The sequence below is a fragment of the Podarcis gaigeae genome, assembly GCF_964106915.1.
Source record: "Podarcis gaigeae genome assembly, chromosome: 8".
Lineage (NCBI taxonomy): Eukaryota > Metazoa > Chordata > Lepidosauria > Squamata > Lacertidae > Podarcis > Podarcis gaigeae.
This window is the reverse complement of record NC_139684.1, coordinates 69972195-69998099: the sequence shown is the minus strand read 5'-3', so window position 1 is coordinate 69998099 and position 25905 is coordinate 69972195. Positions and strand designations below refer to the sequence as shown.

The 25905-nt window shown below is 43.9% G+C and overlaps 1 protein-coding gene across 8 annotated transcripts in view; it reads right to left on the bottom strand.

Moving 5' to 3' along the window:
* Nucleotides 1-25905, bottom strand: part of SCMH1 (Scm polycomb group protein homolog 1) — a 47697-nt gene that overhangs the window by 7059 nt on the left and 14733 nt on the right. For 2 of the 8 annotated variants that reach the window (XM_083750711.1, XM_083750712.1), the window contains 9 exons: nucleotides 21822-21892; nucleotides 19906-20140; nucleotides 18382-18470; nucleotides 16891-17134; nucleotides 5618-5853; nucleotides 4851-4977; nucleotides 4198-4398; nucleotides 2491-2673; nucleotides 757-885 (listed from right to left, as the gene is read on the bottom strand). In XM_083750711.1, the coding sequence (XP_083606837.1) occupies nucleotides 757-885; nucleotides 2491-2673; nucleotides 4198-4398; nucleotides 4851-4977; nucleotides 5618-5853; nucleotides 16891-17134; nucleotides 18382-18470; nucleotides 19906-20140; nucleotides 21822-21892 (1515 nt within the window). Of the gene's footprint in view, nucleotides 1-756; nucleotides 886-2490; nucleotides 2674-4197; nucleotides 4399-4850; nucleotides 4978-5617; nucleotides 5854-16890; nucleotides 17135-18381; nucleotides 18471-19752; nucleotides 20573-20641; nucleotides 21893-25577; nucleotides 25647-25905 lie in introns of all 8 variants that reach the window. The other 6 variants (XM_083750709.1, XM_083750714.1, XM_083750710.1 and 3 more) reach the window with 5 other exon arrangements.

Genomic DNA, 25905 nt, shown 5'->3' with positions numbered 1-25905 from the left:
TTTCATACTTGCATGCATTTGATGTGAGGAACAAGATGGTATAGAGCTAAGGAAGATTTCCAGCTTCAAAGCATGACGCCAAACGAAACTTATTGTGGGAAAAAGTCATGTTGTAAACATTGCATTTGGATTGTCTGAAGACAACTGGATAATTGTATTGTGTACAAGAAAAAGCAGAAGGCTTCAGGAAATGTAGTGATTGCTTGAAGGGATGGAAAGAAACTCCCCTTTCCCCTGTCTTGACTTTCTCAAAATTCAGTAAGAACTGGTCAGAAAAGTCTGGGGGGCCAGGAGTGGGGTTGGGTTGCTTCACCCCTCAATGGTGCACACAGCTAACAGGGACCAAGCAGGCTGTTTAATCCAGCACTGGAAGGTGCGGAAGGGAGGTACTTCCTTTCCCCTGAAACACTTCCTTCAATCCTAATTGTAGATTCAAGAATAGACATAGAAAGGGCAGGAAGTTACTGTCTTGATAGCCCTAAATCAACCTTTGCCAACCTGATGTTCTTCAGATGTTTTGAACTACAACTCCCATTATTCTCAGTCAGAACAGCCATGCTGGTGGGGGGTGGAAGCTGTAATCTAAAGTATCTGGAGACCACCAAGTTGGCAAAAGCTACCTTAAACAATGAATGACCAGGATAGAAGCATGCTAGATTTGGAGCTGCTATATGTCTTCCTACATCTTCATCAACCTATGCTGCTGATTCATAATTAATATTAACAGCCAGGCTGGGAAAAAGATGCTGTGCTCACCTTCCAAAGGGTGATGGTCATTCTTTGGTAACTTGGGGGAGAGAGCACTGTATGGAGGGGAATCTTGTAAATATCTCTTTGCACCCCGTCCTGGTCCCAGTAGAGAGCCATCTAACGAAATGCTCCTGTCTAGAAAGAGAGAACAAGCCCTGCTTAGGATCAGAGTCTTCCTTGGGAATCAGCCATGCCCAAGATCACCAGAACTTCCACTATGCGTGGAAGCTCGTACCTCAGTCAACAGACATCAGAGTTGCAGAACTGCACCATTGTTTTGGAATCTAGTTGGTTCAAAATAAATAATACCTGCCAGCACTTTGGTCCATTCAATAAAGGAAGGCTTATGAAAGGGACAGTGGCACTTCACATACTGTTCTCAAGCCATTCTTTTACCTTTTAAGCATGTGTGCAATTTAGGAAAAGAAATTATAGTACTTCAGTTCTTCTGAATGTGAAACTGCTGAACATTTTCAATCAAGGCTCAAAATTTTCACAGCCCTGTTTTAATAGACCACAGAGACCTAGGAGTTTTGGGGTACATTGTCAGCAATATGCTGTTGACACACAGCTCTACTCCTTTACAACTGCAGGTGTGGCAGTAGATGTGCTGGACGGTGCTTTTCAAAATGGTTCTCAAATATATTGGCGGACTGTAGGGAACCTGGGTGTCTTAGTTTCAGTGAGCATGACTAAAAGTGTGAAGTTAGTTCACTATGTATGACATTTCTGAACAGCGGAAAGCTGCAACCTGATAAAAATGAGTGTTCAAACCCACAGAAATAGATACAGCTCATCTATTATATCATTAGCACATTTTCTTTTGCACAGTGCTGACTCCTATGTGTCAAATTCCTAAAGATAGAAACTACCCAGTGACATATGGGACAATTAGCACAGGGAAAAGAACAATTAATTATGTATAGCCCTAAGCCTTGCTTTTTTTGCCAGTGCCTGCATATCATCTATCTATCTATCTATCTATCTATCTATCTATCTATCTATCTATCTATCTATCTATCATCTATCTATCTATCTATCTATCTATCTATCTATCTATCTATCTATCTATCTAGGGGGTTGGACTCGATGGCCCTTGTGGTCTCTTCCAACTCTATGATTCTATGATCTATCTATCTATCTATCTATCTATCTATCTATCTATCTATCTGACAGTAACCTCTATCTCCACCTTTCCAAGTAACCAATGAATTACCATGGCAGTTCTGAGACATGGTGACTGGCCAGCAGAACTTGTCCAATGTAACACTTCCGGATGGCTCTTGTTATGCAGACTGCAAGCACCATTCAGCAAAAGACCTAGTTTCTTAATGGGCGATGGGTGCTTTGGGGATCCAGAGAGTAGCAGATACATAGGAAATCCATTCAAACCCTTGCAATGCTTCACAGTAATCTAAGGCCACCACTACGTTTATAGGTTTACCATAATGTATTCAGAGCACAGAATCTGAGGTGTCTCATCACACAGCGCACCTAGCCCTGCTTACAAAGGAAGTGCTCTTAAACCCTTCCAGTACTTTGTCAGGGGAAATAAAAAGTTTAATGAAGCTTTTGTTTCAGATTTTGGAGTAGCGTACAAAAGAGGCAGGCTGCAGGCAGAATGAACCCAAGGGGGAAAAAACACACCCCAAAAGGCATTTGCCTGGGGAATAAATATATCTGCGCTACTGCATCAATCTGCAGAGATATACTGGAACAACTCTTAGCCCCAACTCCTACCTGGTAGGTACCTGTCGTGGTCGTACTCGCGTGAGTGCTGCACATGATGCTGAGTAAATGGCTGGTTCCCAAAGAGGTTGTCGCTACGTAGGTTGTGGCATAGTTTCTCAAGGAAGCGGAGGACATAGGTGATGCTGTTGACTGCTGGTAAGGTCAGAGTATGCTGCTCATGATCAAACACAGCTGGCGGAGGAAAGAGAACAAAGCCAAATTATAAAAGTCTAACAAATTGTCTGGGATTGCTGGATCACATAGACCTCTCCTGCAATTCAGTTTACTGAATGACTAGAACCACAACTTTTCCTGGCTTCCACTAGAATTGCAGGAGGTGTCTATGTGAAAATATCAAACACAAATATTTAAATCTTGCTTTTTGAGGATGACAAACACCTTCAGAAGGTGAAGCTGCAGCAACTGTAGATGAATCTACAGTTAGATGAGTAAATACAATCTACAGGCTTAGATGAGTAAATACAATGGGTGGCATTCAAAGAAGTTTTGCTCAGATCCACTGAAATTAGTGAACATAGCTAAATTAGGTCTATTAATTTCAACACGTCTAGACTTGAAAACTTAATTGAATACCACCCAATGACAGTATTCCAATTTACTTTTTGAACTAATAGAATTGATTCCATCAGGGGTCTGCTTTTAATTGGATTATTTTAGATTTTCAGGTTGAATGAAATCAAGTAAACAACTGGTTTTATTTAATGTTCAGTGGCTGATGGTTTTATGGATTATGTTTTTATTGCTTCATTATTGCATTGCAAACAACCCTGTGATTCTGTTTGGATGAAAGGTGATCTATAAGTAAAGTAAGTACATGAGCATCCATGAGGGGGGCAGTCCCCTCCCCCGGATGAACCATAACTGCCAGATTCCCAGATTTCTTTCCTCTGCTTCTTTTTAAAGCTTTTGTAAAGCTTGAATTATAAGGCAAAATGTGAAGGCACAATTCTCCTCAATTTTTGTGAGAAACTATCTTCTCCTTTCATTGTTGTTGTTTTTTAAAAAGTTTTTATTGAATTTTACAATATTCAATCATATAACAGACTATAACATTTATCATATATATATATAAAAAACCCTTCCCATGACTTCCCTCAACTTCCCCGTCAGGTTCTTAAAATATTTACTAATTCTGCTTAATTGTTGTCTTATTTTTATGATCTTATATCTAAATGCTCTTATTTTCTTATCAATTTTATACCGAATTTTCTTTCATAATTACATCTTACACTCAATTATATTTCATATTATTGTTTCTTGACCTTTGAACTTGTTTTCTTAGTTGGAAGTGTTTAATCAAACCCTGCCACTGACTCCTTTGATTGTTTCACTTTGCCCACACCCCCTGGAATAAGTGCTGTAGACATTCATGATTAGGTATAAAATAAGAAAGTAGATCCACCAACTTCAAGAGAGACTGTACAAGAGTGTGGGAAGAAAAAGAATTCTTACTGCCTCAAAGGGAAAAAACAGCAACACACCTCTTGGTGCAAGTTTTACTGATTTAAATACTTACAATGTACCCCAGCAAGAGTGGGAAAATGACCCTGGCCTAATTAAGCCACACTGCAGTTGACTGTCTTTTCTTGCATACATTGAGATAGTCTTGAGAACACGATGACTGGGCTGTAGCTTGTAGAAGTGTTCCCCTGGAGGACACTGTTCAAAACAGGGTAGGGGGAAGGCAGACCTTACCTGAAATGATCTCGCCTCCATGGCCTTGCTTCAGGAATGAGAAGACAGTATGCTGATGATAAGCACAATCAATGCAAGCTTGGACTGCTTGCTGCAGCACCACAGATGCTCGAGCTGGTCCAAAATGGTCAGGCAGCTGCTGGACTTTCTTTTTGTCCAGGTGAGGCCCAGTGCTACCATTTTTATTCAAGTAGATGCAAACTGTGAGGGGGAAAGGCAGAAGCCTTTAATAAGTGGACTCTGGTTTGCCTGTAACTGACTGCGCAGTTACTAACTTGGTAGGTCTGCTCCACTGAAAAAATCACGTGATGTTCCAAATAGCTTCCTTGCAGAGTCAGACAGTTCCCAAACCCTTTTACCCCAAGGGCCAATTATCTAGCTGGTCTCAGTACTGGAGGACCGATTTTGATGCTGCATCAAAAGGCTCTCATCACAGAACAGTAATTTTTAAAATGTGACTGTAAGATGAAACTGAGCAATTTTCCCCTCTTAAGTCTTCCACTCCCTCCACCAGTATAGACAGAAATGGAAGGGGTCATATATATGTATTACCAGCTTTAGTTTGTATATTACCTTAAAATAACTTCCTTGTAATACCTGCCCCCCATAAAGAATTATTGCACCCAAGAAAGAGGATGAAATGCATTCTGCACCTGTAGGGGCCTGCATAGCAGAGCTAGGGATGGTTGCTGCATCCTGTGGTACTGTACTAGTGTCAGGTTCGGGAGTACTTGTTGTAGGGGAGGTTGGTGCTGGATTTAGTAAAGTTCGAGGTTTTCTCTGCAAAAAAAAAAGGGAAAGAGATAATATTAATAAACTTTAAATAAAAAAAAATCATTCTAAACAGGCAAAAGGACAAAAAACAAAGTGGATAACATGGCACTGAGGACCTAATCTCAAGGAAGCTGGGAGGAAATGGTGCATTGGGGGGGGGGGAGTAAGGGGGCCTGAACAATTCAGTTACAAATGATAATGGGACAGGTATTTTAAAATGACAGACTTTATTAGTTTATTACATTTCCATCCTGCCAACCCTCTGAAGAGCTCAAAAACAACCTCCCATCCAGGTTCTGGTCAGACCAACACCTTCGCTTTAGAAATGAAATGGGTACTTTCAGACCTCAGTTGCACCTCTAGCCAGCTTGAAACTGTACTGAAGACGGAAAGTTGCATTGGACTACTTTTGCATCTAGCCCAGCACTCTAGGGTCTCTCAGATTATGACATTCCCATTACTTGATACTGGATGCTTTTAAATGGAAATGAACATAAAAAATCATGTGATCAACAACCAAACTATGACCCCAACCCAATCCCTAATTCTACAGATCTATTTGCTTGAATAGTTTTTGAAAGGTACCAAAGTAGAACTGCTCCTAGTTGAAGAAGCACACACTAACTGTAAAGTCATGAATACACACCTTACTGCCAGGCTTTGGTCCCCTCTTCTTGGGGAATTTCAAAGGCTCCACAGCTTTGGAGGGGGTTGGAGTGGCGTGGTTGGTCAGAGCCTTGGGCGTCCGGCCTCGCTTACGACCAGGTTTGCGTCCCCTTTGTCCAGGCTGATGTTCCAGGAGACTCTTTGTGCCACTGTGCATGCTGCCCTTTTCAGAGATCACATCAGGCACAGGGGGGAATGGGCTCTTTGGAATCACCACTACCACAAAAAAGGAGAGAGAAGACCATCAGGTACCAATATGGCCTTATGCAAAAACACTTTCATGGACATCTGCGTATTCAACTGTACACTCAACAGAAGAGCCGCGACTCAGTGGTAGAGCACTTGCCTGATATGCAAAAGGTAGCAGGTTCAATCCCTGACATCCGGAGGTTAAAAACTCTAGTCTGAAACCTTGGGGGGTTGCTGTCAGTCAGTTTAGACACTACTAGTTAGGTGGATCAATGACCTGCCTTGCTATGAGGCAACTTCCTATTTGCTTGTCTACTCAGAAGTAAGATCCACTGGAAGTAGAGTTCAATGAGTCACACTCCCAGGTATGTGAGTATGGACCTGCAGTCTTAATCTGTTGCGGCAAACGCAGTCTGGTGGCACCTTAAAAAAACAGTGAGCAAGCATATGATGGCGGAAGTTCTCACAGCCCACTTTGTTACACGTGGCCCAAGAAAGCTTCTGCAACATCACATTTTAAGAGGTTACTAGACTGTGCTGTTCTGGCCGCATATGCTACATTTTTATGTGATTTTCTTTTAAAGAGGGTGATTTAGACTTGCAGCATGAGATATGTCACTATATATTGCTTCAAGCCAATATATGGGTGTGGTGCAAGCCCACATTGTACACCTGAACTGTGATAAATTGCAATTTATATAAGCCCCAAGACAGTTCCAAGGGCCATGTCCAATATACTGCTAACGCTCGAAATCTGCCTCAAAGGCTAGGCGAAAGTTCAGTTCCTATTGGCAGCCATATAAAAGTCATTTTCTGTGGCAGTTTGCTCATAAAAAAGGCTCTTGGATGCAATCTAAGAAAAATGAGACCGTTTCAACTACTCTTTCATGAAGTTCCATATGGAAACTCCAGTGCAATCTATAACCTTGACTATTGTTATGCAAGACTAGACATAAATCACAACAAAAAATCAAGTATTTCCTTTCCAAGAAAACTATGTTTATTTACAGAAAAACTTTATTTTGTTTAAATTGCCACTAATCCAAGAATATGGTATTTTCTAAGATAGTTGTTCAGAGGTGTTATAGCTTCCAAGAGGACTGCTTGGAACATAAAAGCTCTTCTGAAATGAAAATCGCAAGGGGAAACCAGAGAACCATGCCCCCAAATGTTCACCTACTAAGCAGTTCCAACATTAGCAAAAGAGAGAGAGAGAGTACATTGTAGAGCTGGAAAAGGTTCACAAAAGAGCTATCAAAATCATCATGGGGCTGGAGCAATTTCCCTGTGAGGAAAATTCACAACATTTGGGGCTTTTTAGTTTTCAAAAAAAGGAAAGGCAGGGAAGACATGACAGAGCTGTGCAAGGTTATGGGGGCAAATGTGGATGGGGACAACTCTACTCCCCCAAATACTATAACTTGGGGCTAATTAATGAAGCTGAACGCTGGAAGATCAGAACTGTACTTCTTCACACAGTGTGCAATTAAAGTTTTGGAATTCGCTCCCACAACATGCAAAGATGACTACCAAATTGGATGGCTTTAAAACAGCACTAGACAAATTCATGGAGGACAGGGTGACCTATGCTTACTAGCCATAATATTTTCGAGGTAGCATGCTGTTGCAGGCAATATGCCTCTGAATATCAGTTGCTGGAAATCACAAACAGCAAGAGTGCTTTTGCACTCACATCTGCTTGCACATTTCTCAAGGCATCAATTTGGCCGCTATGAGAACAGAATGCATGTCTAGATAGGTCTCTGGCCTGATCCAATAGGTCTCTTCTTATGTTAGCACCCGCCTAACCCTGACACAGGATCATTTCTGAAGCATACTTTAGGGATAAGATACTCTCATATAATCCTGTTTTATTAGCTGCATTTTGAGCAACCTTATCTTATGCCTTTCCAACTATTCTCATGAGGTTTCTTTCTGCTTCTTTAAGGTTACAGCACTAAATGTTGGTTTCCTTTTACTGATTATTACAAGATCCTGCATTTGTATATCTCCTAACCTTTCTGCTACTCAAAAAGAGGCAAGTTATGAAAAACCTGTTCCTCCCTCCAACATATAAGGGAATCATGGAAATTAGTGCCAAGTACAACGACCCCATCCTTTGCACTATCCAAGAATCTGGCTTGTTTATTGACAACACTTGTTTTGCAGTTAGCAGCGTTTCTAGATGCTTTGTAGTCAGTTTCAGAACATAGAGCCCCATGTTTTGTAGTATGTGTGGCAGCCAAACCAACCACAGCATGAAGAACAGTAGGCTGGCCCAGGCAAGCTGCTTATTAGCAAAGGTGAGGTGCAAAGCACCTGCCCTCCCAGCACATCTGCAATGAGGTTTAATATCTCCATATTAAGAGGTCCTTCACCCAGCAGTTTAAGCAAGCTGCTGGGAGAGGTGCCTTTCCAACACAGGAAAAGGACAGAGGTGTCAGATCTCACTAATTCTCCTGGACCTCTAATCTTTCCATACCACTGACCACAGCATACTTCTGGATAGGCTCTCGGGGTTGGGAATAAGAGGCATAATGTGCCATGGGAACACTGATTTAAGTTTATGCCTGGGAACTACTTCTCAGCCTCAGGGTGTTTGTGGGGTTCTGCAGGTTCCATCTAGTCTCCCATGCTTTTTGATATCTATATGAAACCTTGGTCACCTGGGGATTTGAGGTGAGGTGCTATCAACATGTTGATGATATCTAGCTCTAATTCTGCCTTTGCTCACACTCATAGAGGGCTGGATGAGGGCCAAACAAAGGAGCTTGATCCAGGCAAGATGGTGGTTCTGCAGTTAGGTAAGTAGTTTGTTCAAAGAGATCGATCAAGTTTTCACTCCAGATCTGGCTCCTTGATCCAACTTTTGTCACTGAAGGCCTGAGTAGCTTCTGTGCCAAGCAGTCCCCCCCTTTTTTAGCTTAGGCTGGTGGCCTTTGTTGGACAGAGACTGCCTGGCCACAGGTTTTCATTGTCTATCTTGGACCACCTACTGTAATGCAATATGTGTAGGGTTGACTTTAAAGAACGTTGGGCAGCTGACTGCAACCACTCATAACTCGAATGGCTACAGTCTGTTTCCAAACAAATTCAAAGTGCTGCTTCTTAGTCCTAAAACCACAGACAGCTTAGGACCCAGGTACCTAAGTGGACACTTGCTTGTATAAAAACCTTGAGTTCGTTTTAGAGACTCTTCTCCAGGTTTCCCTACCAGTCAAGATAAGGCAGGTAGCAACTAAAGAGCAGAGCCTGCTTTGTGGAATTTCACTGCAAGGGAAGCCACCTTGATGCCAACATTGTTATCCCGTCAGCACCAGATAAAGACATTCCTGTTCTCCCTTATTTTAAAATGTATTATTTTAAGCATGCTGTAATTCATTGTATTTTAATTTTGTGTTTCGTTTTGTAAACTACTGTGGAGGTTTCCCTGAAAGGCAGCATAAAAATATTTTAAACACACCCATTACCCTCTGTCGTTCTAACATTGTCCAAGGACTTAACTCTCTGAAGTAGTCAGTGGGTACAGTACAAAACAGTCTGACAACAGCTTGCCCACAAGGTTTGGAAAGCTGCCTGTTCACAGAATCCCCACTTGTATTCAGCTGCAAGCCAAATGCCTAGAAATGATATTCTCTTTCTAGGAAGGACTAAAGAACAACCACTTAACTCCCAACATTGAATCTTTTGCTCCCACATAAGTCAGTCATCCCCCAAGATTCTGCTTGAAAGAGGACACAAGCAATGAACACTAGAAATACAACTAAAAACAAATGTCAAAATCTGTTACCTTTCCGTCAGAGACAATTCTACAGTGTCACTTCGACTTATTCACCTCCTAGTAGTCCAATTGAAGGCACACTACCCTAAATGGAAGAGGTGGTGTAGACGCTTACGGGTCTTCTTACAGATATCCCACTTTCCTTAATTTCTACCTGAAGCTCTTCTCCCTTCCAGGCAAATGAAGTAAAGCTTTCCAGGCCCTTAATCTGTACACAATTGTTTGGAAAAAATGGCTGACAAATACAAGAAGAATGTATGGTGCCACTTAACACATCTCCATGGCAACTTAAAAACGATTAACTTTTGCTTGCCTGCTGAGCAGAGTAAAGTTGTGTTGAAAAGGCTGACTGCATTAACGGGAACAAAGGAAACTGGGGCAAGCGTCTGCAATTATGATCTCTGCTGTACCCACAGTAACGTTCATCGCCCTTGGCACAGCAATGAAGGGAGTGCATCCTTTCTTAGGTCTCCTTTGCTTGGCAAGATCTTAGTGCATTCCTGCCAGCTGGGATAGTGCCAAGGCAGAAACTCCACTCCTCTGCATTCCAGATCTCCTGATAAAGTGGAAGACTGCCTCTGGCTCACAGTCTGCCCAAGGACAGTTAACTCTTGCAGTCCTGCCACTCAGCTACTGTATCCAAGAAACTTCCTCTCCATTATTTTCACCACGGGCAATTAAAAATGTACAAAGAAAGATGACTTGCGTATTACCAGAGATAAGGGCATGTAAAGAAAATATACTGATGCAGACAAAAACCTTGTGTAAAATATCGTAAATTTGGTGTAAGGAGTTTGGTGGGTGGGATTAGAAATCAGTGGCCACAGGCCAAAAATGATTTAGAACTCCATGAGGCCCAGAGCTGCCAATGCAGGGGGAGGTGTAAGGGGGCCATCAGCTGCCATAATGGGCCACTTTGAAAGATGGGTATTGACAGACTCCCTTCTTTCTGAAAATGACCACCCGACAAAACTAGCTACATATTAAGAGAGAAGGAGGATAACTGGGATCATTTTCTGAAGGGATCCAGTGGTTCTGAAGGGATCAAATGGTTTCAAATATTCTCCTAAATGTCAGAGAAGACTATGTTCTAAATATTTAGCAAGTGCCTTGCCATGTACCAATAAATGATATGTACCTCTAGATCAGTGTTTCCCAACCTTTTTTGGGCAAAGGCACACTTGTTTCATGAAAAAAATCTCGAGGCACACCACCATGCCAGATGGGGAAAGGTCACTTTTTACTTATGTAAAAAAAAATAAAAAAATAGTAACAGCATAGAAGGTAATGGTTATCTCTTTGATGTCTGATGGGAGGGCATTCCACAGGGCGGGCGCCACTACTGAGAAGGCCCTCTGCCTGGTTCCCTGTAGCCTCACTTTTCACAGTGAGGGAATTGCCAGAAGGCCCTTGGCACTGGATCTCAGTGTCTGGGCTGAACGATGGTGGCGGAGACGCTACTTCAGGTATACTGGACCGAAACCGCTTAGGGCTTTAAAGGTCAGCACCAACACTTTCAATTGTGCTCGGAAAGGTACTGGGAGCCAATGTAGGTCTTTCAAGACTGTCGTTACGTGGTCTCGGCGGCAGGTAGCAGCGCTCACAGCTTACGGACTGCACCGTGTAACAGGTGTCTGGCCCAGCAGCCTAAGGCGGACAAGCCACTGAAACAGGCATTCAGAATCCATTCATTTCATAAAACCTGCAGGGCTCAATCTCTGTGTTTGTGTATGTGTGTGTGTTTCTGTTTTGCCCAAGGGTCTGGGGGTGGGAGAGAGCTCTTTAGCATGATGCTTTTAAAACAATTAAATTATCAACAAACAAACCTGATGATACGAATAGCAACGTCAGGTGCTACCGGGGGGGGGGGGAAGGGGGCCTACTCGGAAGTAAATACTGCGTCCAGGCGCAATTAGCGCTGATTTAAGGTGCACCAAGACTGCCTAAAAACCTCACCAAAGATATGCAACAAAGCGCTTCGTTGCAGAGGGGAGAGTTTGTGCACCGTGGAGGCTGGAGGGCTTCTATTCTACATGCGGGGGTTGGGGGGGTGAGGAAAATGTGCTCCGTGGGGGTGGGCGGGGAAGGCAAGAAAAGGAGCTGAGCTCTAACTATAGGCTCCCACGCTTGAGCACGCCCGACTCGGTGGGGCGGACCACCCTCTCTCCTGGAGGAGGAGGAGGAAGAGGAGGAGGAGATTCCCATCCATGGCGTGGCCTCCCGCGCTCCTGAACGGGAAATCTCTGCAGCCCAAGACTCTCCGCGAGGCAGCTCCTCCCTTCCTGCCTTGAGCCGCCGCCAGCCGCGCCCCCTCCCCAGTTATCTGCTGCCTGCCAAGCCCCGCCCCTCTTCATTGTCCTCCCCTTCTGTTTATTCCCCTTCCTCCATCCCTCGCTTTTTTCCCTCTCTTTCCTTTTTTAAAAAAAATATTTTCTCTTCCCCTTCTTTTTTCCCACCCTTTCTCCCCGCCCTCCTGGGTTAAAGGATTTGAGCAATGGGTCTGGAGGTGGAGCTCATCGGAGGATTAGCCCGACTCGCCCGCCTCCCTCCCACGGCACACTAGGCAACGTCCGGCGGCACACTAGTGTGCCGCGGCACACCGGTTGGGAAACACTGCTCTAGATGACAGAAGCAAGGATGAAACTACATGGACTTAGTAAAATCCTTTAGTCATTCTTCAGACTTTCTGATCAGAGGTTTCTAATACTTTCCAGAAATTTCAGAATTTTCTTAAATGGAGGACCTAGTAGTTATTATACATGCAAACACACAAGCACACACGATCAGGAACTAGGAACTAGGATCAGGAACTAGGATCACAAAGACTTACACACTGGCCCTGAACATAAAAGCCTCCACCTAGATGATACAGAAAGTTATCTACTTGCTTACTTTATGACTCCATCTTCTTGATGTTTCCTTACCTGTTAATTATTGCACTTTATATGACCTTTCACACAATGTAAAAGCTACTTCTAGAAATCTAGCCCATGTTTAGCATTCATTTCCGTGTTAATTGTTTCCAGAAAAAAAAATAACTGCTTGCAATCTTGGCAACCTGGAAAATCATGGGAGTTTTGAGTTGTAAAATTCCTGCAGTTTTTAGAGATCATGCCCCACTGCTCATGTAATGAAATTTTGGCAGGTATTTTGGCATACTACATGATGAATCATAGGAGAAAAGAAGCGCATATGCACAGAAAGAGTGGGAGAGTGGCGATATTAGTTGTGACAACCACAGATACTGGTGTGAATGAAATATAGCATGACATGGTGGCATGTTGGTCACAGCCACAGTTCCATAATGCAACAGATAATACAGTATAAAAGGAACACCAGGAACCAGAACAGAAGCACTAGCATTATAATCAGTAAAACTAACGTAATAAATCCCACACCTGAATGCAGACTATGTATCTGAAGTTGGTGGCTCCCGTGAGCAGAAGATGGACAGGTGGATACTCTGCTCCCTCTAGTGCTAAAGAAGCAAAAATACTCCAGAGGTGTTTTTTTTTACACCCGTCAAGTTATTGGGATGGGCTGAAAATAGCTAAATTAAGTTCACATCTCCAGAACCCATGAGTACACACCTTGCTTTCTAGCCATTATAATTTTAATATCTTAGCTACTGGAATATTAGCCCTTAAAGCAATAGCTGAAGCTTTGAGAGGAGTCATATGTGGATTTGCGGTAGCCCTAGCATATAGGAAATAAATGTTCTCCATAAGAACATAATAAGAATCTGCTGGATCAGGCCAATGGCTCATCTAGTCCAGTTTCCTTTTCTCACAGTGGCCAACAAGATGCCTTTGGAAAGCAGGACCTGAACCCCAGAGCACTCTCCCCTCCTGCTGTTTCCAGAAGTTTGCATCCGCAAGCATACTGCCTCTGACTGTGGAGTAGCCACTGGTAGTATGCTGGGTTCCATGATCCAGAAACTGACATGGTCTAGGAAAGTATGTAGAAGTGGAGAACCACCAGCCCGTGGGTCTAATAAGGCCCATCAGGCCTTCCCATTTGGTGTGCAAGGCCATTTCGGCCAAACTACACCCACGTGCCCTACACCCAACGTCATGCAACTTCTGGTATGGGACACATATAGTCAAAAGGGGTTTGCAGCCACTTGCAAAGCCTTCACATAAGTCGCAATGTGGTCTTTAATTGTCAGGTCTTGTGGAGTCCATTGCAAAGCACTCTGCAAGGACTCTGCAAGACTTGACAAACAATCAAGTGTTCTTGTGGAACACTTTGCAGGCTGCACATTTTCCCAAAGGGTTGGCCCACCAGCCATGTCTGACCCACCACCCAGATTCAGTTCCCCACCTCTGGAGTAGATATTCCCTTAGAAACCAAGAATATAAATCAAGAGGGTGGAAACAGTAACACAGCAGCATTGAGCACACCTTTCAACTGATACCAGATGTATTTTCACAATTAAAACAGAGCTCATTGATATACAAAGAGCTGCATTTTTCTTGAAGCACTGCCCAGTTTGGAAGAGAAGAGACACCCCTGAACTTCTGGTTCAGCAGAGTTGACAAGCACAAGTAACTGTAGGGTCAATTCCTATGTTGGCATTCTCTAGTCTGAATGGGATTATCTCTAGTCTGAATGGGATTATCAGGCTTGGTAAAGACAGCATAGAACAAGAAGATAGTTGTGCATGGTCCTGTGCAAACCTTTTTTGGGCATGCTTCAAGCCAGGATTCCACAAATCCCCAGGAAAGAATGCTTCAGGCCCTCTGCCATCACTCACCTGCCCTTGTCAGGGCATCAACAGCACACAGATCTTCTCCCCCAAGTTATCTGAAATTGCAGACAACCCAAGAGAAGCTTCAGCTTTCTCTGAAGCTCATTTGACCAGCCTTACCCCACGTTTGCCCAAGGACTTGGAGGACAGGAGGGAGATTTCTGCACTACTTCTGCCTACGCCAAAGTGCAGTGTAATGCAAGACACATGCACTCATGCACCCTACCTATGTTCTCTGCATGACTAAGCCAAGCCAAGATTTACAAACTATTGCTTCAAAAGTTCACTGCAGTAATGGACAATCAATAATACGGGAAGCTGCTGTGAGGAGCCAGCCTTAATGAGAAGGATCTATGGAGAACATAAGCTGTGATATGCTTAAAGAGAGAGAAAGCACAGAGACATGGCAAAGTATTTTTGTGCTTGACATAGCTTCCACCACAACCATGACTATACTGGGAAGATTTCAAAGCATCCCATTTGATAAACGTCCACAGAATCCAATACCGCAACAGAGAGTGCAAAAGACAACACGAACAAAGTATTACCGTATTTTTCGCCCTATAGGATGCACCGGCCCATAAAACGCATCTGGATTTTTGGGGGGAAGGAGTAAAGGGAAAAAAATTATTCCCCCCCCCGGCGCGGGGCTGGGGAAGCCCGAGCTTCCCCCGACCCCAGTCCCCAGAACGGGTCCCAGAGCGATCCCGAAGCTGCGCGCAGTCTCGGCATCGCTCTGGGAGCTTGCGGGGCTGGGGGCGGGGGAAACCTGAGCTTCCCCCGTCCCCAGAACGGGTCCCAGAGGGAGGGCGATCACCAGTTTTCATTGCCTCCTTGCAGCGGATCAGGTGAGGGTGACTGGGGAGCCATATTTGCAGCTTTGTAGTCCTCATGAACGCGCCCTTTCTCTCTCCCTCTCATCCTCCCCTCCCCAGATGTTGCGAAGCTCAGGCATAGTTTTTGGGAGGGTAGGGGGAGTTTGCATTCAATACAAGGGTTGGAGGATGGGTGGGGGGCTTAAACCCTCCGATATAGCGAAGAGGGCAAGGAGGCTGGCGGCCGAAGCAGCCCCTGATGGAGCCACTATCCTCACGCAAACACAAGATACACAAAAAGGCGGGCGAAAGGAAGCGGGGGTTGCTGACTGGTTGAGTTACCCCCCTTTTCCTCAGGGCTGGACTTGGGATGTTGTTCTGCTTCTGCCTCTAAATAAACCTGAAACTTTGTCCGAGCGAGGAAGAGGTTGGAGCTGCATTTTGTAAAGTCTCCCAGCCTTGCCCGGGCGATTTCCAGGGCTCTGTCCGTCTCTCCCCCCACCCCCATGCCAATTTGCAGCAGAAGAAAACACTTCAGCCTGTGTAAGGTTGGGGTGGCGGCGGCGGGGGGGGGGGAAGAGAACTTGAGGCGCTGCATCCTTCCCGCCCCGCCACCCAAGGAGAAATTAAGGTTGCCCGTTTCGAAGGCTGGTCTTCGTGGGGAGAGATTTGGGTGGCTTCTACTCTGCGTTAAAGACGATGGCTAAGGAACCGGAGTGCGAGCTCTCATCTCCCGCTCCCATTCTTTTGCAAGAACTCACCTGTGTCTGGGGAAGCAAGTGCCCCCCCTCCCCAACCCCACCCTCTTTAAAGATGTTTTCCTCCGCTAACGCGGGGGTGGGGGCATTTATGTAATGTTTTAAAATCATAACGCAGTTGGGTGGCGGTAGTGGGGGAAATGGATCTGTCACCTACCTCCTTTCGCCCCCATCTCTCTTACTACCTCTGCCTCGGAAGCAGCAGCAGCAGCTGCAGCTCTCTGCGATTTCGGGCCCCTAGACAAGCGCAAGAACCTGACCTGCAGATTTATGTAACGTGCTCTTTAAACTTTAAAAGAAAGAAGTCTGGAAAGGGGGGGCGCTTTTTATGGCACACACACCGGCGCAGTTCTGCTTCTCCCTCTCTCTCCGTCGTGGGTGTTGACTAAGGCTTGTGCGGGCAGACGCGTCTCTGGCCGCGGGCGTGTTTGTGTGTGCGCTCGTGGGGACGCCGGAGCCGCCTGCTTGTGGGTCGGGAGCTCCGTCGGAAGAGCGCACTCCTCGGTCTCTCTCTCTGCCTCTGCCCCGTGGAAAGCCTCTGCCTAACTTGGGTCTCACTCCGAAGTAGGACACAGCGCCATTCCCCCCCCCCCCCCATTGAACTGCAAAGGAGAGAAGAGGCTGGGTTGGGAAGCGGAGCTTGCTGGGCTTGGGGGATAGCTTCCTGAAGCCTGGAGAGCAAGAGGGGTCGGTGCGCACCGACCCCTCTCGCTCTCCAGGCTTCAGCGAAAGCCTGCATTCGCCCCATAGGACGCACACACATTTTCCCTTCTTTTTTGGAGGGGAAAAAGTGTGTCCTATAGGGCGAAAAATACGGTAGCTCACTTTTAAAAAACTATGTTAAACCAAAATACATAATCCTCCATCAAAGATATGAGCACAATGATATGTTGCCAGTCCATAGCCAACTATTACCCATTTCAGGGGTGAAATGTAGTAATGTTTTGATAGGACTCTTACCTTTCGTTCCAGGGGGCTGCAAGTTGTCACCGGTCAGTGAACACCAACCAACTGGAAAGATGTCGCGAGAATCGTAACGGCACCAGTAATCAAAGGCTCCCCTCCAGCCATCAAAAGTGATGAGGACCTCAGAACCCCGCACCTCACCAATGGTGGCAGGGCAGATGAAATGTGGGTTTTTCCTATCTACAGCCTCCAGTTTCATCCCCATCTTAAAGAAATTCTGGGATGGAGATGGTGGCTCCTAGGAGGGGGAAGGTACAAGAAAAAGGATCAGATGCAACTCTATTAATACGCATATGTGTGCATGTACACACACAGCTTACTTTACAGACCTATTCTGCTGACTTAGAAGTGCACCCATTAGCCCTTGTTTCCCAGCAGCTGCTGCACAAGGAATTAGATAAAGGCTACTGGTGGGCTATTTTATAGAACTTAATTGCATCACAGGCCAAGTTCAGATGCAATGTTGAACTTTGGCTTATTTTTCTTAAACCTGGTTAAATTCTACGTTCAAACAACAGTACCTTCATTCATTTTCTACTGTCGATTTAGCTTCTCAAATTGGGAGCTTAATCCAGGAAGTTGCTAACTGCAGTTCATACACTTGTCTTTCCTAAGTCCAAGCCAAGTTACCCTGATGAAGGGTTGGTTAAGGATAACAAAGGAGGGCTGTATGGAACACTACTGGGGGAGGGAAAGCACAGAGTGCAATGCAGTAGCAGGAGTAGCACTCTGTGCATCACACATTAACCTGGTTCACTGGAACCTGAAGTCCTCCAGATATTGCTGTACTACAACTCCTAACATCCCTGACCACTGGTCATGCTAGCTGGGAAAGATATGGGATCCCTAATAACTTCTAGAATGCAACATATTTACCACCCCTGCGTTACAGTAACCAGGGAAAGATTACACCCAGTATAAAAACAACTAGAGTTCAATGTTATGTCTAAATGGGGACATTAAGAGTTCTGGCCCTCTACACCATCCTGTCAAATCTTGGTCCTCTGGCATACCTTGTGATGCCCTGCTGCCAACCTTTTGCTGAATTATTTTCTCCCTTTTACTCTCCACAAATATAATTTTCAATCTTGCCATTTCACATCCCTACTTTCCATCTGTGCTCATGTTCATATTGTTCTTATCCCATCTTGCTCCTGCCCCGAATCTGATCCCCCTTTGCCTTCTGACTAGACCCAATCCTTCTGTGACTTACCTCTTTGCCCAACATACCTCCCTCCCCCGCCTGTAAAGTTATTAAGTGTGCCATTCATGAAACCACCAAATCAAACTTAGGGACATTCACTTCCATTCTTTCAGAAACTTAGAGTCTTGCTATCTATATTCTCTGAACAGAAGTACTGTTAATGAGGAGGAGTGGAACAAAGCCTCAACCCCCACTCCTTCCAGGCAAATGGAGAACCAAACTCATAAGCACATCAAAGCTAGCTACATTGTCTTCAGAACAGGGAACGATGATGGCTATACCTTGTGGAAAATCCTAACAGGCGCCATTTCTGCTCCATTCAGAGTCTTCAGGAGAAACATGGGCCAAGAAGAAGCATTCAGTCGAAACCCTGCAACAAACAGAAGTGGAGGCCATAAAAAGCGTTAGTAGCAGCTTTCAGTTCTGTCCATCCTTCTATCATGAAGGTACCTTGATGTCTTCATCATAACATTTAGCAAATGTACTGAAAATCAAGGAATATTTCTCTTGAGAGAGTCTAAGGAAGCTTAGTTTGCACCATACTATTGGTTGGACTTTTTGTTGATGCAACTACTTGAGTATACAGTGGTGCCTCGCAAGACGAAATTAATCCGTTCCGTGAGGCTCTTCGAATAGTGGTTTTTTCGTCTTGCGAAGCAAGCCCATTGACAGCTTAGCGGATTAGCGCTACAGCTGTCAAGCGGCTTCCAGCGATCAGCTGTTAAGCGGCTTATCAGCAGAACAGCTGATAAGCGGCTTAAGAAAAGGGCGAAAAAAGCGAAAAAACCCGCGGGGGGATGCAAGATTTTTTTCGTCTTGCGAAGCAACCCCATAGGGGAATTTGTTTTGTGAAGCGCCTCCAAAAGGGAAAACCCTTTCGTCTAGCGGGCTTTTCGTCTTGCGAGGCGTTCGTCTTGCGGGGCACCACTGTACCAAGATTTTCTAATAGGTAACATAAGCAAAACTTGGAAATAAATGCAATAGTATTTTAAGAATGTAAACTGGTGTTTTATAGTGGGCTTAATCATGACATCACAGCTAACACAACCCTCTTATTGTAATCTATTGTGGACCCATTCTGCTGGGAAATTAGAAGAACTTTCCTGAAAACTTCAGCTGCTGTCACTTTTGACAGTGAACTACAGTAAAGCAAGTGATCTGCCCTGTACAGCCTCAGGCACACTTGTACAGAAGAGTGCATTACGGGTCCTCCTGCACATTTAAATCTGCTCTTAATTCAGAGATGCAGAGCCACTAGCATGGCTACCTGTGGTCAGTAACAAGTGCTAGGGCAGGGGTGAGCAAACCTTTTCAGCAGGGGGCCGGTCCACTGTCCCTCAGACCTTGGGGGGGGGCTGGACTATATTTTTTGGGGGGGAAATGAACGAATTCCTATGCCCCACAAATAACTCAGAGATGCATCTTAAATAAAAGCACACATTCTACTCATGTAAAAACACCAGGCAGGCCCCACAAATAACCCGGAGATGCATTTAAATAAAAGGACGCAAACACGCTGATTCCCGGACCGTCCGTGGGCCGGATTTAGAAGGTGATCGGGCCGGATCCGGCCCCCAGGCCTTAGTTTGTCTACCCATGGCCTAGAGGAAACCAGGCAGGGAAGAAACATGAATAGAGCACACAGTAGATACCTCTAAGTAAGCCTCCCTTCTCCAGAACACTTCATATATTCAGATGTCATATCGCTGTTTACTGCAATTCCAAAGCTCTTTTGATCACTTGGTATCTAGAAGACATATTATAGCATAAATGTAGCCCTTGGGGCAAACAAGGTTTCAACTCACCTAAAGGAGGCTGCAACATCCCTCCATTCTTTTCACAGTTGCCAATAGGCTGGATTTCTGCAGAATCCACCAGACGCCAGAAGTCATTCTTATTATCACTGCCATCCAGGCGCAATCGGAGACGGGCACCTGTCAATCCCACCACAGTAGCAATACAAGTAGAAGTGGTGTTCCTGGGGTCTTGGGCTTCTAGCTTCATGCTGATCTTGAATTCATTGGAAGGTGGGGTGTACGACTGAGGAGAACAAGGCTTTCAGCGTGACTTGAGTGATACATTTTTCTTCCCTCCCAAACCTCCTCCTTATTCCCTGAATTATTCCCAGCACCTGAATGCCAAGAGCATATTAGAACTGGATGTCACAGTAGGCAATGAAAGAGGAACAAGGGTAAGGAACAAGTGAAAGAAATTCAGTCATCAATATGGTAAAAATTCTCCTCCAAAACGTTCATTTACAGCCACTAAACCCCAAAATTCTCTTCTTTTCCCATTATTTTTGCTTTTGAAAAAAAACACACCGGTCTTTCAAGAGAAATGGAAAGCCTTCTCTGTGGCAGCGCCTATATTTCACAATTAACATTAGGCAGGCACCTTTGCCATACTGTTCAAGATGCCTGCTAAAGCCCCTTTTTCGTTAAACAAGTCTATCCACTTATAATTTAATATCTTCTATTAAAATTTGGTTGATTTTATCTGTGGATTGTTGATAATTGTTTTATATTGTTTTATGTACAGTACATTGCTTAGAGAACTTTTTGATTTAGAAGTTTATGTATATTAAAAAATCTAAATGAGCTCAAGCCAACCTGTCATGCTTTGCTAATTGTGGTTAACCCTGAGCTTGCACAGCATCACAGCACTATGCTTATCTCCTTGATCAGGCACTCTTGGGGTCATTGGAAGCTGACTTTTCTGAGTCCATCTAGCCCACTATTGCTTACTTTGACTGGCAGCTGCTCTTCATCTTGCACCTGACAAAGTGGGCTTCAGTCCACAAAATCTTATGCCATAATAAAACGTGTTGGCTGTTAAGGTGCGAAAAGGTTCTTTGGTTGCCTTAGTAGTTTTTTGGGCTATCAACATCTAGAAGGGGCAGATGGGACAAGGTCCCCCTGAAATTTTCAAGGAGGGGGCTGGGTCCCATCAATATTTTGCATCACTTGCGCAAGCTGTGTGGTGTGCGCAGAGCACATCAGCACCTCACACACTAGTGATGTCAGCACGTCGCCAGTCCCCTAAATCGTGCAGGCAAGCTGATGCATCTGGCTATCAAACAGAGTTCTTTCAAATTATCTCCAAATTAATCCAATTTAATTGCACATGTCAAGGATCAAACCTGGGATAGTCTGCATTCAACAATACTTAAAACTTGGCTTGGAGTCCTACTGTACTCTTGGACTTCCATTTCCTACCGACCCAATTTGCTAGCAAATCAAACCCAGGCACTATGCTACCTTCAAAATTCACATTTTTTTGTCTAGGCTTCACCTATAAGGCAGACACTTTCATTAGAAAGCATTTTAAAATTGTAGCCAAAGATGATGCCCAAACAATCATCTCATAACTCAAGGAACTACAACAAACGTTTATTTTAACTTTAGACCTAAAGGAAACTAATGTCAGCACATGCAAGGATCCAGATACATACATAGTCCAAGCAGGGAGAAATCTAATGTTCCTGTTCAAACCTACCTGTGAACCTAGGTTCCTGAGCTATTTCATCAACCTTAAAGGTCATGTGACTGCACCTTTATTTAAAAAGCTCTGTTCTGTTATATATTTTACAACCGGGTACCTGCATCGGTTGCTCTTCCCCCACAAAGAGAAGGTACAGGAGTTTATTCCACACTTGTCCATGAGCTGTCTAGAAGCTGACCCCTTCATCCCAACTCTTTTACAACATGGAATGCTCCATTACCTGCTTGAAGCAATGGGCAGGAGCAGGGATGGAGCATGTCTCTTTCAAGTATCTATCCCAGGCAAAGTGACCTGTGTAAAGGAGAAGAAAAAAAAGACTGCAATGGAACTTTTGAGAATAATTCTGGAAAATGACCAGTCTTTATAAGAACTTTAATGAAATACCTATAAATGTATTAGCTATTAGGCAGAGGAGCTGATGAAAATGAATTGCACAATGATAACAATTTCAAGTTCAATGATCACAATGAATTGTTTGGGCTGAGAGTACAGAATTACCAATTGTGGTATAGAAACTTAAATTAAGTCTAAAGTCAACCACAAAAGCTTTGTACCTGAATCCTAGTCTATGTATCTATTCATGTGTTGCAGGTATCTTCAAGCTTTTCAGACCCAGGACGCACTTTTAACTCAAACAAGCATCTTTTACCATATATTTGCATGGCGCTAGCACTCCTGTTGTGACCTAGCTTGAATCAGGACACAACCCACTAGCGGGTTTCAATCTCCCACTTGAAGACCAGGGATATAACTGGAGTTATATCTTGCTCCATCTCCCACAGGAACACACAGCAGCTGACATACAGTATGGTTCATTTGCTTCAGTTGTAGAACTGCATGCAGCACTTTTACATTATTCTCTCAACATTCTTAAGGTTTTCTCCATGCCTTAAGAAGCCAAAAAGACCTCAAGATGACTCATACACTTAGTAGCTGACAAAGTTAGTCAGCCAAGCTGGAGAGGGCACAGCTACATGTTATAAGGAACAGGAAACTCCAGTCCAAAATAGCAGCCACGGTCAAATTCCTTCCCTTTTCCACTTTTTAATGTGAAGTCCAAATTGTTCATAACTTACTCAGGGCCCTGGCATCATTCGAACAACCTCCATATATCATTGGCTGCTGCAGCCAGTGTCAAGGAAATGAATGCCATGCAGATGTCAGAACAGTGAACACAGCAACTAGATGTTAAGGATTGAGAGGGAGGGAACTTAACACACACAACTAGCTGCTAGTTTGAGCAGCACCTCTCTAAAGTCTTCCCTTTTTATTGCCCAATACAGTGAAAACAGAGGTCTTATTGGTTATTCAGATGTAACAGAACAAATATAGTACAGAGTCGTAGGGGGATCCTTTCTTTTTTATTTTAAATGCTAGGATTCTTACATGCAATCCTAAGCACGTTTTGTAAAAAGTGAAGTCTACCAATTGAGGGCCCTATCTTTCAAGAGAGAATATTCAAGATTGCAGCCTTTATCTGTATGTCTTACACAGTAACTGGCCTGCAAGTGGCATAATAGTTTTTTAAACTGCTTGCACATGCCACACTACTATAGACAGATTATGCCCACATTTCACCTGCCAGCAATTCCTAGGTAAAGAAACCAAAGAAACTAATCCCTTTAATTTTTTACATTTAGTAATGGCCCATCTCTGGCATGGAGCACCACAGTACAACTAGAACATGTCTTTACAATGCAGAAAACCTGTTTTAGCCCACTAAACAATTAGCAGAATGCTATTTTGTTTCTTGTGATAGCCTCATGGTATTTTGATAAACTGTCCAACTTATTTTGTATAAGTCCCCTTTTTCCTGAGGACTTGTCCACACAGAGCCACATGGAGGGTGGCATACTATGAGATGAGAGTAAAGTTAATTTAATGGAAGAAACCAATTGTACATTAATGTTACAGTGACTCGCTATGCAGAACAGCCGATACACAGGAAAGGAAGCTACTTTATAACAGGTCAGACCACTTGTCTATCTATATCAGGGGTAGTCAACCTTTTTTTACCTACCGCCTACTAATGCATCTTTCTTTATGGTAAAATTTCCTTACCGCCCACCAGTGCTCGATGGAAGGAGGATTTAGTTTGTACTGTAGAACCCCCTAGTGCCCACCTGAAATCCTGAAACGCCCACTAGTGGGCGGTAGGGACCTGGTTGACAACCCCTGATCTATATAGTCCAGTATTGTCTACTCTGCCTGGCAACAGTTCTCTGGGATCTCAGGCAGAGGTCTTTCAAATCACCTGCTAACCAACTAATTTGATTTTTAAAAAGTCAAGGGCTTTCTTCCCCACTCAGTGATAATGGGTTTGCATTTGCTATAGTTTACTCTGTTATTCACTGATCCAAGAGTGTCCCAGGTTGGCATTAACTGTGAGTTGTTAGCCAAAAGGATTGCCTGTACAAGATAAGCTAGTGATTTCCCTCCATTTCTTCCTTCAACTTCATTTTCTGCCTTATTTATCACCCTTCTTATCTCAAGAGATTGTAAGACTGCAGGCAGAGGATGACTCATGCTTTTAATTTTTGGAAAGCACCTAGGTTTGAGGCAATTTATAACTCATATTATAACTCATTCAGGCAAACTAGATTTTCACCAGGCAATAACAATCCCCTCTGTTGATAATTACCAGAGAAATAAAGGAACAAAATACTAATTCTTTATCATGGCAGTTGGATGGTACACTGGCAAAGCCAATTAGGAAAATTGGCACGGCTGGTGCAGCCATTTTAACTTGCTAATCATGTGGTCTCTAGGCCTGTTCACCTGGTACCTTTAAACTGATTTTGTTGGTGCCTTTATTCCTGTCAATTGATGTTTTTTGCTGCTGCCTTTATTTCCTCAGAAGCCACACATTCTGCACAAGCTGTAGGCCATATCATGCTCTTGCATGGGATTGAAAGACTGTGAATCCTCATAGGAGTTTGAGCACAGAAACACTGAAGTGTAACTGATTAAGTTTAATCACATTTATACAGAAAGGCAGCATGCATGCAGAGGTACAGTGGTAGCAGAAACACACCACAGTGATTATACTGAAAAAGGTCCCACCATGACAGAACTACTGCCTTTGGACAAAGCAGAGTGAAGCCACGATAACCAGCAAATTAATTAGGAGCTCTTTGACTTGTCTGTGTCTTCAAAGTTAGCCACAAGTTAGCCTTTTGTCACTGAGGGATTCCGCTGCTGATATTCACTGAAATCTAGGTTTTGAACTGTGTGTGTTTCAATGCCTTGGATGCCAGACATTGAGGATGATCTTGGACAGCAAGATTCCATGTTGTTGTGGAGCAACCAAAGAAAATCCCTCTTTAGGCTGGTTCACATATGCCATGTTCCACATGATAACTGCAACATCAAATGGAGACCTCCACATGTGAACAAGCTATCCTAACTCCATCACTTCAGACACACTGCTTCTTGATGGAGTTACTCTGTATGTTCAGTTCCAAGTCAACCAGAGACATACATGTATGCGTGAACCAGTCCTATGTACCTGTGCTGCATGGATGCATTCACAAACTATTTGCAGAGAAGGGCTCCACTGCAATTACAGCATAATCAGGTATGCTAATAAAGAAGATGCAAACAGATCTAGAATTATCAAATAGAAGCAGCTGCTCTGTGCAAAGCTCTTTAGGACTGAAAAGCTGATATCCCTCCTTCAACTTGGATTGATTTAGGAGTAATAGCTCACTGGCCGGGTATTTGCTCTGACTGAATCCTTGGCATCTCTATTTAAAAGATTTTGGGAAAATGGATTAGCGAAGAGCGCTGCCTGAGACCTTGAAGCAAGAAAGACCAATGATCTGACTCAATATATGACAGCTTCACATGTTGACATGGCCCATTAAAAGTTTATATTACCTTCTCTATATTCCTTCTCTTTTGTGGTCAGCAGAAAACTCACTAGCTGCTCTTCTAACAAAGGGGAACAGAAAAGAATGGTGGATCTGATTCATACCTTGGTACTGAGACGGAGGTTCTGACAGGCGCCCATACTTGTGCTTTTTGCCATCTTTCCAGTCTATTGCTAAGACCAACGAGAGAGAATAACCTCACAAAGAGCTTTTCCTTCATCAGCAAGAAACTATGCTCCATGTTGCCTACTGTTTCTTGGTCAACCGCAAGCAGATTTACCCTTCAATGTATAAGTGTCACTGTTTGGACCAAAATTCCCTTCAAACCTATTATGCTAGAAGTAAAATGAAACCAACTGCATGCTAACATATAATGAGATGTTTAAAATATTGAGTTTCAGAGGCCAACCTCAAATTAGGAGATCTGCCCTT